The 18,134-nt window shown below is 38.6% G+C and overlaps 1 protein-coding gene and 1 pseudogene across 2 annotated transcripts in view; both read left to right on the forward strand.

Moving 5' to 3' along the window:
- The window catches only part of ZC3H6 (zinc finger CCCH-type containing 6), a 50,844-nt gene extending 33,355 nt beyond the window's left edge, over nucleotides 1–17,489 (forward strand). Inside the window, exons 6-12 of the mRNA XM_080931288.1 lie at nucleotides 4,688–4,804; nucleotides 5,356–5,469; nucleotides 9,705–9,812; nucleotides 11,127–11,380; nucleotides 12,976–13,478; nucleotides 13,796–14,026; nucleotides 14,526–17,489. Of these exons, the coding sequence (XP_080787414.1) occupies nucleotides 4,688–4,804; nucleotides 5,356–5,469; nucleotides 9,705–9,812; nucleotides 11,127–11,380; nucleotides 12,976–13,478; nucleotides 13,796–14,026; nucleotides 14,526–15,997 (2,799 nt within the window). The 3' untranslated portion in view covers nucleotides 15,998–17,489. The remainder of the gene's footprint in view (nucleotides 1–4,687; nucleotides 4,805–5,355; nucleotides 5,470–9,704; nucleotides 9,813–11,126; nucleotides 11,381–12,975; nucleotides 13,479–13,795; nucleotides 14,027–14,525) is intronic.
- LOC308431856 (SAP domain-containing ribonucleoprotein-like) lies at nucleotides 6,003–6,637 on the forward strand (annotated as a pseudogene). The gene has a single exon. The product of its transcript is annotated as an SAP domain-containing ribonucleoprotein-like (transcript).
- Nucleotides 17,490–18,134: the final 645 nt, after the last annotated feature.

Consider the following 18,134-nt stretch of genomic DNA (forward strand, 5'->3'; position numbering starts at 1 on the left):
TAAAAGTTCTACTGCTATTGCTCAGGTCCCAGGGTTAATTCCCAGCACCTACACGGCAGCTCACCACCTATAACTCCAGCTCTAGGGACTCTTCAGCCTCTTCAGGCATCAAGCGCAAGCATGATGTGCATACATACTGTAGCCAAAATACTCATATACATAAAATAAAATAAACATCATTTCATTGCATAAGAAATGAAAATGCTTGTTTTTCTGGTGGCTATTTAGATAATGGGCAGAGGTTTCTTACTATGTAATACTTAGAATATTATTTAAGGCTATATTCACAAATTTGACTACAAATAAAAATACCATAGAAATATTTGAACCCCTTTGCTCATTGCTGTTTTATTTGCTATAGTAAAGAATTGGAATCATCCTGGTTGCCCATCAACAGATGAACGGGTAATGAAGATTTGGAATATATAAAAATTGATATTAGCTTTATCTGAAAAAATTTAATCACAAAATTTTCAGGAAAATAGAAGGTGTAGACTATACAATGTAAAACTATCCCGTAAAATCTCAGGAAAAAAACTGTGTGCTCACCCTCATGTGGAATTTAGCCAATAATATCTACATCTATGAAAACAAATGTGCATTGTGTACAGTAGAGCATGTAGGAAGGAGAGTAAGAAAGGACACATCTAGGGAAGAGGAAGGACTGAGTGCAGGAATGACTTTTCAGTTCACATGTATGTGATAGTGAAAGTGTACAATTCAATTTGAAGCTCCACGGCTTCCCTTTAAGGGGCTAATGCTAACTGTTTAGAACAGTGTTTCTCAACCTCCCCAATGCTGTGACTCTGTAATGCAGTTCCTCATGTTGAAGTCACCCACAACCATAAAATTATTTTTGTTGTTACTTCATAACTGTAAATTTGCTATTGTTATAAATCATAATGTAAACATTTTTTAGAGATAGAGGTTTGCCAAAGGGATCTGACCCACATGTTGAGAACCACTGGTTTAGTTTATTGAGATGTGAAGACTTTGGGTCTGGTTACTTTCAGTGTATATTTTTTCTTATTTTTTATTGGATATATTTATTTATATTTCAAATGTTATTCCCTTTCCAAGATTCCCCTCCATACCCCCTATTTCATCCCCTTTCCCCCTGCTTTTGTAAGGATGTTCACCCACCCACCTACCCCTCCTGCCTCCTTGCCCTGACATTCCCCTACACTGGGGCATCAAGCCTTAGCAGGACCAAAGGCTTCTCCTCCCATTGATGCCCAATAAGGCCATCCTCAGCTGAATGTGCAGCTGGAGCCATGCATGGGTCTGTCCATGTGTACACTTTGGATAGTGGTTTAGTCCCTGGGATCTCTGCTTGGTTTGTATTGTTGTTCTTATGGGATTGCAAACCCCTTCAACGCCTTCAATTCTTTCTCTAACTCCTCCATTAAGGACCCTGTTTTCAGTTCAGTGGTTGGCTGCAAGAATCCGCTTCTGGTTTGTCATGCTCTGGCAGAGCCTCTCAGGTGACAACTATTATCAGGCTCCTGTCAGCATGCACTTCTTGGCCTCAGCAATATTTTCTGGGTTTGGTGACTGTATATGGGCTGGGTCTCCAGGTGGGGCAGTCTCTGGATGGCCTTTGCTTTGGTTTCTGCTCCAAGCTTTGTCTCTGTATTTTCCCCTAAAAATATTTTTGTTTCCCCTTCTAAGAAGGACTGAAGCATCTGTATTTTGTTTTCCTTCTTCTTGAGCTTAATGTGGTCTGTGAATTGTATCTTGGGTATTCCAAGCTTTGGGGCTAATATCCCCTTATCAGTGAGTGCATACCATGGTGTTTTTGAGTGACTGGGTTACCTCACTCAGGATGATATTTTCTAGATCTACCCATTTGCCTAAGAATAACATGTAGTCATTGTTTTTAATAGCTGAGTAGTACTTCATTATGTAAATGTACCACATTTTTCTGTATCTTTTCCTCTGTTGAAGGACATCTGGGTTCTTTCCAGCTTCTAGGTATTATAAATAAGACTGCTATGGACATAGTGGAGCATGTGTCCCTGTTGTATGGTAGAGCATCTTTGGGTATATGCCCAGATTGGTATAGCTGGATTCTCAGGTAGTACTATGTCCATTTTTTTGAGGAACCCTCAGACTCATTTCCAGAGTGGTTGTACCAGGTGTAATTTTTTATTTGCAAATTTTTATAATAAAGTTTAAAAATTAAAAGTTGGGGATGAAGAGATGGCTCAGTGATTAAGAGCATTTGTTTTTGCAGAAGGTTCAATTCCAAGCACCCACATAGTGGCTCATAACCATTCAAAATTCTAGCTCCATGAAATCTAACCCCTTTCCTGATATCTAAAGGCTCCAGACACTGACATGGTATACAGACACTCATACAAGCAAAACAATCATTATAAAAATAAATAAATCTGAAAAATTGTTAATGTCTATGTCCAGATTAATTTGTAAGATTCAGTAATGCCACATTGCCTTGGAGGATGTCAGTCAACATTTTGTGTTTGAAAAGTTGTAAGCAGATTGGGCCTGAAGAATGTTATCCATCATTTTCAGCCCTCCTCCTCTCCTCACCTGCTAATGTGTACCAATCTTCTTCTGTTCAGATAAGAACCTGTTCATTTTCCTACATATAATAGATTTCTAGAATTGCTGCTTTTAAAGTAACCTTCCTTACTTTCTAAGTAACTCTGCTTCTTTCCTAATGCCCAAAAATAATTACTTAGCAAGAAGTGCTTCTTGAAAGCAGATTACTGTTTGTTTTATACTTTAATCTGTAAAATGAAGGTATATGTTACCTTTTGAAGATACCTGTGTGTGCTACCATTTTTAAATGCCTGGGACATAGGCTGTAACCAAAAGTTTATTATTCCATAGGAAAATCAAGATTAAACTGTATTAGCAACTATGTCAGTTAACTGGTTGTAATGAGAGAAACTTTGTGTGTATACAAGCATGTATGTCTGTGTGTATTCATGTATGGTGCACACATGTATGCATGTGAAGTGTTTCTCAGGAGCTGTGCACTTTCTTTGAGACAGGGTATCTCATTTGGCCCGGAGCCTCTTGATTAGGGTTGGCTAGCTGACCAGGGAGCCCCAAGGATCTGCCTGTGTCTACCTCTCCAACAGTAGAATTATAGGCACAAACCACCATGTCTGACTTTTTTACATCAGTTCTGGGGCACAAACCCATGTCCTAATGCTTGTGCCTTGTTCAATTTACTGACTGGGCATCTCTGTAGCTCAGGGTATTTCTTATGATTCCAGGAGCATGCAAGAGCCCATAGGAAAGGGCAAAATAATCAAATTAGAAAGAATGAAGAGTCACTGGATTAATATTATGTTTAAGGGATCGTTCATGCTTGAAAAACATTATTTTATAAAGTTTATGAATTAAAAAATTACATTCAGCCTGCTTCAATGATATATTCTGCCTCCTTATTCCATCAGACACTTAGAGAGGAGTTGAATAGAAAGTGGAAACTACTGAAATAAGAAGGGCTGTGAGGTTTCTTCTTCCCTCCTCCTCCTCCTCCACGCATTCTCTCTCTTACCTTTTAAATTTGAAGATAGCTTGTGACTTCTGTTCTTTCTTTTCATAAGAAAGTGCACAGACACCACAATGTACAAAACCTCCCATCCCACCATCCAGAAACATGTGCTTGTAGTCTTTCTGGATTATTTTTTCTCTTTTTACTACTTCATGTGTTTTCTTCCAGGGTTCTCCTGCCTTCTAACAATGTCTTCTCTGGCTTAGCCCAGCTTCTGTCTCAGTTGTCACCAGCTGTCTTTTCTCGTCACTCTGCTCTGTGATCCTACTCTTCTGTCTCCAGGGACTTCCTCTTTACTACCCCTGAATCTTACCCTCTTCTCTCATCTCAGCCTCTGCTGGCTTTTTATATTCTCTCCTGTTCCCATACTGAAGGCCTTAGGGTCCTTTTAAGGGCAAGGCACACAGAACAAGCACTGATTTGGGAAGACAGATAATTTTAGTCGTTACCTTTGCCTTCACTTATTACTGTAATTGGGTCAAGTTTTTGTTCCATGAAGTACTACATGCATTTCTTGTATCCCAAGGTTGTTTTTCTGTAACATGGTTTCATTATGTCTGTATAATATCCTGCCTCAGCACATCATAGCATTGTTTATTGGTTTTCTAGTTTTGTATATATTCAGTTTTCCAGTTTAAGTGATTTTGCAGTGATTACTGTAAATACATTTTTGTGTCTGCTTCTCTGTTCTTAAACTAATTCTGAAAAGTCAAAATTCTGTATTTAACAGTGATGTAGCTGTTTATTTTTGTGATGTTGGGGATTAATCCCTTGAACCTTGTGCACCACTAGGTGGACTTTGACACGTTGAGCTGTAGCCCTAGTGTCAGGGTGGGCGTTTAAAAGTTTTAAAGTTTATAACATATCTGTCAACAATGCATGAGAGCCTATATTTTATAGTGCCTTTGCCAATCTAAGTACTGTCATGAAATTTAAAGCCTTTTATAATTTTATTTTTAAAATATGATCAAAAGAAAAAATGTTCCCTTGCAGCTAGTAGTAATAATAAACAAGACTACTAAAAGCATGTCTCCCCAGTTAAGTGAGTAGAGTCACTAATCTTGATTACTATTAATAGCCAATTTATCCTGCTTTCCAGATCTCTGTGTCTACTGATATTTCATATCTTACATTCAAGTGAATTTTTTCTTGCAGTACAGCAAACCAGGGAAAAAGTGGAAAGTTATGACTCAGGAGTTTATTAACCAGCACACAGTGGAACACAAAGGAAAACAGATCTGTAAATACTTCCTGGAAGGGAGATGTATTAAGGTAAATGTTAATGTAAAGGGTATGATAGATCATTCTAACTTTCATAGTAATCTTCAGAATTAGTACTTTGGGAGGGGTTTTCCTTTCATTGCTCATAGTTGCAATAATGCTAGGTTTTTTTTTAAATTTTACCTTGCATGAAATTACTATAAGTACAAAGCTCATTTCATTGTATTCTGAGACAGCAACAATTGGTAAAAAACAGGTCTTACTTGACAGATATGTTAACATTGTGACAAATCTGTTGTCCCTTCTGACAATGCAGCATATATCTTCATGGTCTAGCTGATGCATCGTGTCATTATAAGTGACTTACTAATGAGTTTTTGCTAGACATGACATCAAGAGGTTAAATAAATTCCCATGCTACAGCTAAAAATGGTGGGTACTGGTGGGGCACTGGTAGAATCCCAAGGCTACACGCATGTGCGGAGGACTTCAGAGGGGCTATCTGCATTGTTCGTAGAGATAATGACCAGAATCCCACTGTGGAACACATGGAGAGAATATAACTAAATTCTTTCTGCTTTCTTGTTTGTTTGTTTAAACAGGGAGATCATTGTAAATTTAATCATGATGCAGAACTGGAGAAGAAAAAGGAGGTCTGCAAATATTATTTACAGGGATATTGTACCAAAGGAGAGAACTGCATTTACATGCATAATATCCTTTATAGAAATAGTTTAGTAACCAATATACTGATATTTTGTCGTTGTGGTTTTTTAAAAAGTTATAAATACAATCTAGAAATCCTAGCTTAGTTTTAGAGTAAAAGTGGCTCACACATATAACCTAATCTTGGCAGTTGCTGTGCTTTAGATGGGCAGCGTGCCCAGGAAGACAGGAACGTATTTCTTTATCACCCAAGAGAATGGAAAACCTTATTGTGAAAAACCAGAAGCAATAAAGGAAAGGACTAAAAATTTGATGACATGCAGGATTAAATTTTTATAACAAAAACCTACAAACTAAATAAAATATTCAAATACAGGAAAATATTTTATTTTGTAACTTAGAAAGAAGAAATGCCATTGCTGTAAGAATTTTCTAAAGATTAAGAAGACTGTGAGCAGGAGAGAAAGGTAAGTCACAGGAAGAGAATCAACTGATTAAAAATCACATGGAAAGATGCTCTATGTCATTCACAGTAGGAGTAATATAATTAAATAATAAAAGCTACACCAAAAGGCGCAGCAAGATGGTGACCGAGACGGTGGAGCTCCACAAGCTGAAGCTTGCTGAACGAAAGCAAGAATGTCTAGCCCGTGGTTTAGAGACGAAGGGAATAAAACATGATCTTATCAATAGGCTCCAGGCATATCTTGAAGAACATGCTGAAGAAGAAGCAAATGAAGAAGATGTACTAAGAGATGAAACTGAGGAAGAAGAACCAAAGCTAGTAGAACTTCCTGTTAAAGAGGAAGAACCTCTTGAGAAAGCTGCTGATAAGGCATCAGAAAAGAAGGTGGTAAAAATTACATCTGGAATACCTCAGACTGAGAGGATGCAGAAGAGAGCTGAACGAATCAATGTACCTGTAAGCTTGGAGAGGAAGAAGGCTGCTCGGGCGCAAGGTTTGGAATTTCTTCAGTTCCAACAAAAGGTTTATCATCTGACACCAAGCCTATGGTTAACCTGGATAAACTAAAGGAAAGAGCACAGAGATTTGGTTTGAATGTCTCTTCCATCTCTAGAAAGTCTGAGGATGATGAGAAGCTGAAGAAACAGAAGGAGAGATTTGGGATTGTGACAAGTTCAACTGGAACTGGAACCACAGAGGATACAGAGGCAAAGAAAAGGAAAAGAGCAGAGAGTTTTGGGATTGCACAGTGAAAATTGTTTGTGCTTTCTGCCATAGTGGTTTCCATTTCTCAAGTTTTTCTAGGTTTTATATATGCATACACCACAAACACACCACACACACACATACACACACACCCACACACACACTACCACCTACCTGTCTGCCTACATGCACAGTCACGTGCCTCACAGTAAGGAAGCATGTACGTTGGGTACATCCTTGAATTCAGTAGCAGTTTTATTTAACTGCTCTTCTACATTTAAGATTGTTGTGGTTTTTGGTTTTTGGTTTTAATTATTTTTGCTTATTAATTAAAAAAAGAAAAAAAAAGCCACATCAAGATAACAGCCACCAGGTTCTCAGAAGCCTCATTTTTTAGCAAGGCTGAAAGGAGAAAGACACATTGCATCTTCTTGATGGGGAGGTCACAGTGGCACACTTTCCTGTTGTGCTGTTCGTCCTCTAGAAGAGTCTCTGTGCTTTCTAGATGTCTAGGTGCCTAACAGCATAACTCATTTTTTGTTAAAATATGATCTGTCTTAGCCAGGAAAATCCAGATGCATTGTTTTTAATTTTGGTATCATTCTTTAAAAACCCAGATGCCAAATTCTGTTTTTACAAGTTTCTGTTCTGTTCTTAGGGTTTCATGTCACATGTAAATAAATTATTTTATTTCAGTAAATTTTATTATATCTTATTATATGCTGTTGCTGTTTGTTCTGGTTGTTTATGTGTTTTTTTGGTTTTGAGACGGAGTTTCACTGTATTGCCCTGACTGGCCTTTTACTCATGGCATTGCCTAAGGCTGCCTTGAACTCCTTGGCCTTACAGGATTATAAATGTGTGCCACTGTAACTTCTACAATTTTAATTATCCTCAGTAGACCTTAACAGTAATGTTAAGTAATAGTGATTGGGATAGACGTAGTATTCGTCTTAATATGCTTTTTAAATAAAAGAGTATTTTACTAAGATTTTTTAATGTTTAAAAAATGATTTTGAGTGTATTAGTTTTTGTTTTTTGCACTAGGCAGAATTTATCAAATGATTTTCCTCCCTTGAGTTTGTCGTTTTGTTTTTGTTTTGAGTGTTGCTATTGTTGTCCTTTTTTTTTGTCCCTAAGACACTGTGTTGACCTAGAACTCCAGAGAATGTGGGTACCAATCCAGCCCGAACTCAGAGACCCACCTGTCTCTGCCCCCCAGGACTAGGACTAAAGACTTGCACCATCATGCCCAACTTGTCAGACTTCTTTAAAATCATACTACAGTTCCCAAATGCATGTCACCCCAAAATAGTACATTTTCATTACATCTAGATTTTTTTTCTTTAGAAAACTTTCTCTAAAAATTCAAGTAAAATTAGTCTATGGCTTTAACTGTTGTAGGAGCTTCTTGCTTTGTTTTATTTTGTTTATATTTCAAATGTTGCCCTCCTTCCTGGCTCCCTCTCCACAAGTTACCCACCCACTCCCACCTCACCGAGCTAGCATCCCACTTCCCTGGGCCATCAAATTCCTACAGGATTACGCACATCTTTTCCCACTGAGGCCAGATAAGGTGGCCCTCTGTTAAATATGTAGCAGGAACAACAGAGCAGCCCATATTATGCTTTTTGGTTGCTGTCTTAGTGTCTGGGAGCTCTGAGGGGTCCATGTTAGTTGATACTGTTGGGGTTGCAATCCTCTTAAGTCGTGTTTTTTTATTTTTAACATGACTTATCCAAACCTCTTTATTTCCTTAGCAAATATAAAAATTCTTCCTACACAGTTTTTTGTTCTCTATCATATTTAATTATTGGAAAGGAATGGTACCTATCTATTAAAAGACAACAGTATTTTCTATAACTATTGTAACTGTTGTGTTTTAGTACAACTCTTAATCCTCATTGGAAAAGCTTCTGTTTGTAGCAGATGGTGACTAACACAGATACACAGCGAGCCAAGGTGCAGAGAGTGAAACTGGAAGGCTAGGCCTTAGTGGGGCGTGCATGTCCCCTCCCCACCCAAAGCTCCGGGATGTCGGAACAACAAGCAGAGCAGTATTAAGAGCCAAAGGAGACAACTATGAGGAAGCAGTGTTTTCCAAACAGCAGGGCTGCTGCATGTGTTAGCACAGAACAGTTATGACAGCAAGTACAAGATACACTACCTCAAGCCATGGACAAGGAGGTGGACAGGAAGTTCCCCAGCTGAGGAGCATGGACAATTGATGGCAGCTAGGAGAGGAACAGTCAGTTTTCTTTAGAAGTGTTTTTCCTGGTGGGTCAACTATGCTCCAGTAGAAGGTCACAGCCCAAGAACATATGGACAGCACCAAGTAGACTTGATGCTTTTGGTTATTTGGAGGAGGAGCACAGAGTTGAGTGGATAGAGAAGGGAGTGTCTCTGGGGAGAGTTGGAGGAATATTATCAAAACATTCTGAATGGAATTTTCAAAGAACTAATGAAAATGAGTAAAGTAAAAGTGCATAGCTATAAAATAAGAGTTTAATTCTTTGTTTTTCACTATTAAGATGGTGGTCTATAAAAAGTTACTAGGTTTGATTACAAATTTTTCACTACAGTAAATACTAGTAGACTTGTATTAATTGAGCTTTTGTTGTTGTGGTAAGAAGGCTTAAATGAGATATGTTATCAACAATTTTTAAGAAGGCATAACATGTAAATGTTGATTGTAGGTACAATGTTGTATAGCAGATACCTAGAAACTAACCATCTTTTAACAGTTACTCTTTTTAAATGAATGAATGAAAAAGATTAGACCTTGGGCTTTGGATGGTGGGTCAGTAAGGTGCTTGTTGTGGCAGCAGGAGGAAGCTGAGTTCAGCTCTCCAGCACCCATGCACAAGTCGGGTGCAGTGTCGTGTGTGTAACCCTGGTGCTAAGGGATGGGCAGTGACAAATTCCTAGAGTCACTGACCAGCCAGTGTAGCCAGTGAGTAATGAGCTCCAGGCTCTGAGGTTGAAAATGGTAGAGGAAGACACTCGGTGCTGACCTCTGACTGCCACATGCCGCATGCACAGGCAGATACGCACACACAGATCCACACGCATTATCCTTGATTTTACTTGATTTGTTCCTTAATATTTTTATGTGAATTTCCTTGCAAGTTCTATCACAGTGGAGCAAAGTGCTACCAAGGAGACAAGTGTAAGTTTTCTCATGATGATCTGACTGAAGAGACAAAGAAGCTTTTGGACAAAGTGAGTAGTATGTTTACACCACTGATATTTGTTAGATCTTTTCTCATATTTTACCTAACTCAAATCTTATAAAGAGTATTTTATTAACTTGCTAAAAAATGAACTCTTGTAGGTTTTGTCTTATTAATATAGTTTATTGTAAAATAGATTTGTGGGTCTAGGAATTTGAGGATATTTTAATCTGATCCCTATTCTGGCACTTAAAAATTTTACTTTGACTAATACTCCAAACTGTTACAAGGGATCAGGTTTTTCTAGATGCTTGGTCTTTTATCCAAAGATTGGAAATAAGGGCTCTTACAAGGTTACCCAAGTAGCATGATAATTATCTTTGGAGCAGAGGACAGTACAGATTGCAGAGGGTACTTGTCAGGACTGACTGGGCCACAGGAGTGGGATTCAAGAGGATCTGGAGGAATATAGCATGGGTAGTATATTGTTTAAATGTTTTGCCTACATGCATGTATGTGTACCACAGGTATTCCTAGTGTCCTTAGAGGCCAAAAATGTGTCAGATCCCCTGCTGAGTTACTGAGATCTAGTGAGTTACAAATGTTTATGGGCTGCCATGTAAGATGATGGATCCTTAGGAAGAGTAGCCAGTGTCCTTAACTACTGGCCATTGTCCTGCCCTCAGATCTCTATTTTGGTTTAGTTCATATAATAACTTTTTGTTGTTCATGTCTCTTTCCATAGTAAGTTGATTTTAATTATATATACACCAGATTATGCATAAACATAAATAAGATGGTAAAAATTCTCCCTAAAAGTTTCTTGAAAGACAGTTTGCTTTGATTTGCATGTACCTAAAACCAGTTGATGAAGGATCACCCCTTCTATTTTTCATATTAAATATTGAGAATACACTTGATTGTTACTAGGAGTGGAGAAATCTATACTATTGTTCAGAGATGAGTGTATATGTGGCCAAGCAGCTGGGAATCCTAGGGGTTCTGAGGTTGCAAGTTTTTATTTGGAGATGAGTGTGTATGAGTAAAACATGCAGCTAAAGGAGCTAGGGTGCCAAATGCTTCATTATGACAGATAGACAGAGACAGAGACTCTGTCTCTGTGTGTCTGCGATGTGTATCAAAACCAAAAAGGGTTCTAGACTAAATTATCTCCTATGTTTGATTGCTATAAAACCATTCTGAATTTGTTCTATATATTGAAAAGAGTTACCTATTTTCTAATTCATTTAAACTTTAGTGTTAATTTTTTTTTCTTTTTTAACAAAAGTATCATGCTGAGGTTTTTAGTTTTAACTGTGAGGAAGAAAGCTCATTCTGAAGGCTAACCTTTATAATTGTTCAGGTGCTGAATGCTGATGAAGAACTTATAAACGAGGACGAAAGAGAATTAGAAGAACTTAGAAAGCGCGGCATAACTCCTCTCCCCAAACCACCCCCGGGAGTTGGGCTCCTCCCGACCCCATCAGAGCATTTTCCCTTTTCTGATCCTGAAGACGATTTTGAGACAGATCTTTCTGATGATACGAAGAAAATTCCATCTCTTTTTGAAATAGTTGTAAAACCTACTGTGGATTTAGCACATAAAATTGGGAAGAAGTAAGTTAAACCATCAAAATGGCAGCGCTTTCCCCTAAATCATGGGATTAAGATACCAGGGTGTATTCCAAGTCACTTACATGGTTAAACATAGATAGAACAGCAGTTGCTCCATCTCTTTTCTCTTTGTTCTGACCCTTCTTTCCTACCCCAGTGATTTCCTCTGCTGAAGTTTACACAGCTTTAGACTCTTTGCCATATAGTACCAAGGAGCACTGCCAGGGAGGTGGATTTGACATTCCTTCTCCTGGTTATGAGCTTCCACCTTCAAATGGTTCATACTGTCTCCAGTACCTTTGGTTCTAATTGGTTTATGAGGGTATTTCCTCAAAGAATTAGAGGAATGTCTCTGGATAAGCTGCATCCAATTTAAATTTTCTAACCAGGCCACTCCGGCCCTGATTCCATCCCTTAGTGCTTATATACCTAGATCTTCTTCTGCCCAGCAAGGAATCCCACAACCAGTGTGAGCCAGTGAGAGTATTTCAGTTAAAGTTTAGAAGAAAACCAGATGAGGTAGTAAATATGCTTGTAGTGTCAGAACATGGGAGCTATGAAGTGCGCTGGTTAGTTTTTGGTCAACTTGACACAAGCTAGAGTCATCTGGGAACAGGAAACCTTAGAAAAAAGGCCTCCATGGCCTGTGGGCAAGACTGAGGAGCATTTTCTTGATTAATGATTGATGATTAATTAATGATTAATGATCCCACTGAGGGTGATGGCACCCTTTGGCAGGTGGACCTGGGCTGTATAAGAAAGCAGGCAGAGGAAGCTATGGGACAAGCCAATGGTAGGCAGTGTTCCTCCATGGTCTCTGTTTCAGGTCCTGCCTTGAGTTTCTGCCCCATTTCCTTCATGACAGAATGAGCTATAAGATACAGTAAACCTTTTCCTCCCAGGTTGCTTTTGGTTGCACTGTTTATTTCAGCAATAGAAGGCAAACTTGAATAGGAGGCTGAAATAGGAGGATTGTGAGTTTAAGGCCACTCTGGGCTGTATACTGAGACTTTGTTGCAAATTTTAGGATGACAGGAATACCCACCATTTTGCTAATATTATATATCATATTCTAATCAGTAAACTAAGAGAAAGATGTAAATACATCATTACAAATATAGTGGGAGATTCATCACTGGGCAGTTTCAATAAAACCAAAAATGAATTGACAAAACTATTAGATATGATAAATAAATAAGTCAGCAATAAAGGAAGTCAGCAATATTGCCAGCAGTATTGGAAATCATGATTAGAGCTGTATGTTTAGCTCGCAGGATATTAATTTGAATGTAGAGAGTCCATGTATACACAGAAAAAGAGACTCCTAGTGCTGGGATTCAAGGTGACTTTTGTTTATCTTTGCACTTCTTTTCCCAAACAGCTGATGGTGAGCAGCAATTAAGAAAACTATATCTGAAATGAAAGCAGGACACATGTGTTTCTATCTGCCAGTGACATAGAATAATTAATTTCTTAAATACATAGGTTTCCAAATGAACATGAAAGATCATATGTAGGTGGTATCTAGGAATATAACATTTTGTGTCTTCATTTTGAACTGAAGAATGCTGGTTTGTTTGTTTGTTTTGCACCTATAGACCACCAGCATTTTATGACAGTGCCTCACCACCAGGACCACAGTTTGAGGAAAGCAGTCACTGTCCACAGCACATGTACAGTTCTCAGTCAAGCCCAAGTCCGGGATCGAATGTTCCTCAAGGAAGTGACAGTCCTGTGAGACACCCAGGATCCCCTGGACATCACCCATGTGGAGGACCTCCTGGTCCACCAATGCAGGAGAACCCATCTTTGCCACCTGGTTCGTCTGAGGTTGTAGGCCCTCATAGTCAAGCTGGAGGGCTTGTTCATCTGGACACACTTCCAAGTATGGGTGGAACTTATCATTCTCCAGGCTTTCCAAGACATGCGACGAAAGGCCCTAGAGAGAGTCACAGCTCTCCAGCTTCATTGTACCAGCAGATGACTAGTGACATGCCACCCAATGCTGACGCTGAGTGCCTGCATGGCTCGGCTGGATTTTATGGTGATTATTACCCACATCACGCTGCACATGATTTTCAACCATCTGATAACTCTGCTGGTAAGATTACTAATGGAAGCAACTAATTTCTTAAAATACTAAGACTTTCTTTTCATTAAAAGCATGCATTTTTAAGTTAAGTATAACTGATGAAATTGAAACCTTGAAATGTTTTCAGTTTCTTCAAAACTATAGAAATAAAACTTTACCTAACTTTTGAAGCAGTGAAGTTTTTAATAATATTTAAAACAATAGAATTTAAGTTTTAAAAACATTTAATTATGTAACAACTTAGGAATCCAATGTGGTGATTAGGTGGTCCTGTCTCTTACAGTTTGGTGACTTTGTGCTCACGGTGTCTCTTGTGTTGTCAGTAGATGAGATATGGCATGAAGAGGTTACACAGCAGCCTCCTGTTGCTCATGACTTACCTCACCCTGGGAGTGGGCCTGACACCAGCAGCAGCATGACAAGCCACTGCCCTCTGCAGGCCTCAGGGCTCCCTCCTGCAGTGCAGAGAGCTCTTTTCATCCCGTTGGCTCAGAGGTACCAAGAAGACGAAGAACCAACTGGCACCCAGCCTCATAGAGCATCAAGCAAGGAAGAAGGTTTAATAGCTTTGTACCTTTTGATGGGTTAAAATGTGGAAATGAGTTCCTCTGCCCTGTCCATGTCCAGTGGACTTTGTAGCCCTCCCCCTTGTGTTGTATCTGACTGCAGTCATAGGATTCAAACAGAGGTGGCAAAGGTTATGTTTATACATAAGCATAAATAAGATGGTAAATAGAGCAGTCTCCCTAAAACTTTACATGAACAATACAATTTACCTTAACTGTGCATGTGCCTGAAACCAGTTGGTGAAAGATTAGTTCTTCTGTGTTTCATACTTAACACTGAGAATACACCTGAATATAAACATTTAAATTTTATGGTTACTAGAAGTGGGAAAATTGGTACTATTGTTCAAAGGTGAGAGTACATTGTAGCCAAGTAGGTGGGAGTCCCTTTTAGTGATTATACTAAATTCAGAAATAGTATGTGTTTGTAATCTTCATAAAGGTCAAATATGAATACTTTGCTTTTAACCATAAACTTCTCTCTATTTAGATGATACAGTTAACTGGTATTCCAGTAGTGAAGAGGAAGAAGGAAGTGGTGTCAAGTCAATACTGAGGACATTACAGAAACAAACAGGAGCTCTAAGAAGTCAGCAACACCCTCCCACAGAGCTCAGCATTCCTACTGATCCAAGACTTGCTAAAGAGAAAAGGAAAGGAAATCAAGTGGTTGACCCAAGACTTCGGACTGTCCCAAGGCAAGATACTAGAAAGCCACATGAGTCTGTTCCAGTGGATCTTAGACTTGCGTGGGACCCCAGGAAATTAAGAGGGAATGGAGGTGCTCCTGGGGGCTCTTCAGCTAGTGGAGCAAAGTTTGATTTGCGTCACACAAATGCTGGTGCAAATCACAAACCCAAAAGAAGAGATGATGATGATGAAGATACAGAAAGAGAACTGAGAGAAAAGGCCTTCTTAATACCTTTGGATTCTTCACCTGGTATAGTCCTCCAGGATCCAAGGTCACAGTTAAGACAGTTCAGTCATATTAAAATGGACATTATTCTAAACAAACCCAACTTTGCAAAACACATTGTGTGGGCTCCAGAAGACTTACTTCCAGTACCTTTACCTAAACCTGATCCAGTGTCTTCAATCAATTTACCTCTGCCCCCACTTATAGCTGACCAGAGGCTCAATAGATTATGGAATACAAAAAGTGATCATCAAGGTGACCTGTCCCTTGATCCAACATCAGCAGCCAAAGCCAAAATGAGTCTAGCACATAGAGAGGGCTGCTTAGAGCCATCTGGAGACTTATACAGTTCAGGAGGTAAACTAGGAGACCCTAGGCTGCAAAAGAATTTTGATCCTAGGCTTCACAGACTGCCTAACACAGAGTCTCATCAAGTGGCTATAAAGGACTCAAATTCAAGGAGTACCCTGCCCTTAGCCAGATGGAACCCTGCTTTGTCACAGCCTTCAACAGCCGCACCTGTTAATGTTGCTGCTGTGACTCTTCCCCTGTATGCCCCCAGACTCTCTTCAGATGGCATCCCACCAGGAACTTCAAGTTCAGTTCTTAGTGGCATTAGTTTGTATGATCCTAGGGATAAGGGTTCATTGTCTGCAACAGAGCTATCAACCATTTCTTCAGAAGAAAATACAGAGAACCAGAAAAACAGTGGCCTCAAAAATAGTGATAAAAACCAGCCTTCCCCTGGAGAAGTGACCATACCACAGAAAAGTACTGCAGACATGGAAGTCCCTGTTGATGGGCCGGTCGACATGCAGACAGATATTCTCGGGAGTGCCGATAAGGTTCAGGTCCCTGCTGTGCACAGTCTTCCCATTCAGGCCTTAACAGGCTTAATTCGACCTCTGTACAGTGATCCAAGGCAGGCAAGAGAACCAGGACAGGCAAGCCCAACCCCAGATGATGATCCTAGTAAAGAAACAGATGACAAATCTCTAAAAGAGGTTTTTAAGACATTTGATCCAACTGCATCACCATTTTGTTAGCTGTTGTATAATTAAGCTGTTCTCACAGTGTCACAGTTCTCTGCTGTTTTGTAACTTGTTTACCTCTATAGTTTATTTATTTTTTAAATTATAAACATTTTTCAGCTGCTAGTATCAGAACCACATGAACTTATGTCCTCTAAAGTCTGTGGTATTTTATATAATATTTTTATAACTTCAAGAGACTATAGTATAGAAATACATATCATGTTAGCTTTAGTAAAAGTATTTTTATTGTTAAAAGTGAATCATCATGAACTCAACACTCAGCCTGAGTATATGCCAGTTGTCTTTCTTAATTATTGTTTGGGCTAACAATTACCACTTTTATATGGTTGTTTAGTTTAAAACAATATGATATAGTTACTTTTGAGAATCAGTATTTTAACTAGGATCCTTTCTCTCAGCACAAAACTGATTAGTGTGTAACGCCAACTGCTACATAAAATGCAAGGTGAAAACACTTAAAATTAGCTCAGCTCATGTTTAAGGGCATCTCTTTATAGCATTGGCAATACTGTTTGTGTACATTGAAGCACTTGAATGTTGTATCTTTTAAAAGTATTTTATTGTACACTGTATCATAGAAGCTGAAGGAGTATAAATAAAATGCTTTGTTATAGTAAAAAAAAAAATCCAGGTTCTCTAACAGAACTTTTAAAATTTAAGTTTTCACATTTAAATAGTTCTGAGTTTATTGTTGTATCACATTGTGATGTTTATGTATTTCAGTGTTTTGTCTTTAGCAGATAATTTTTATCTCTTTCAAATGATGTAACTGCAATAATTGTGCTCATCATGACTGTGGCAATTTTTAACAGATTTTCAAAGTGAGCCTGTAGTAATTATTATGCTGATAATGTTTTAAATGCCTAGATTCTATATTTTTTCTTGCATAGCAAAAAAATTTAAAAAAAAACCACCCCACTGAGATGGCAGGTGTATTCCACTGTATATGGTTCCAATAAACACCATTTTAGATCTCACGCAACTGATCCTATATCAGGGATCACCTGAGTTTTAATTATTTAATGTCCTCGTAACCCTGACTAGAAACAGTGTTTTATGAAAAGTAACTTATATGCATTCTGTGTAAGCATTGCCGTACAAAGATAGGGCACCTGCTTTATGATGTAACTCAAGCTCAGTGCTGCACTGGTCCCGTCACTTGATCTGCTGGGGTGCAGTAGTGTTTGCAGGGGCGGCTCCAGTAAGTCACTGAGAAGGAGAATCGGCAACAAGGCCAGTCCTTGGTTAGAGAGAGCTCTCAGGGAAGCAATTTTCAGTTCACAACAAGTGTTTTTGTTTCTATTTGTTGTCTAGGCAACAAGGCCAGTCCTTGGTTAGAGCTCTCACGGAAGCAATTTTCACAGTTCACAACAAATGTTTTTGTTTCTATTTGTTGTCTAAAATGGCTCTGGATAACAGGATAGGGTCAAAGATACTGTTTAAAGTCATATAGTTAGAAACCATTTTCTGACTTATTGTCCAAATTAATGTTACTGTTAAATGAAAAGTCAATAAAGTAGATAAAACGAACAGAAAAAAAAGTATTCCAATGTAGTACAATTTTCTCTTTTATCAGAATTTTTTAAAAATCAACAGACTAGCTAAATTTAATTAAAATTGTAACAAAATTTTAGTTCCACTCATTTGTTTATTCTTATTGTTGAATTTAGTAATACTTCTCAAAACACAAGAAGATGATTTGCTTATGAATATAAAACTCTTAATGAAAGCTCTCTTTTTAATAACTTTTAAACCCTACTTTTAAATATTAATTCCAGTGATGGGATATTTGTTTATTCATTTCGTTGTCTTAGTTCCTGTTCTATTGTTGTGAGGAGGTGCCATGACTAGGGCTACTCTTACAAATTCAATTATTTATTTGAGAGCTTGCTTACAATTTTGGAGGTTTAGCCCATTATCAGCTGGTCTGAAGCATGGCTGGAGCCTGGAGAACAGTAAAGAGATACACCATGGTCCACAGGCCAAGAGAGAGAGAGAGTGGGCTTGCTTGGCATGGTCTCTTGAAACCTCAAAGCCCATTCCCAGTGACACACGTCTTCCAACAAGGCCACAGCTCCTAACCCTCCTTCTTCTTCTCAAATAGTGTGACTCTGATGACTAAGCATTC

Source organism: Micromys minutus (assembly GCF_963924665.1).
Source record: "Micromys minutus genome assembly, chromosome: 17".
NCBI lineage: Eukaryota > Metazoa > Chordata > Mammalia > Rodentia > Muridae > Micromys > Micromys minutus.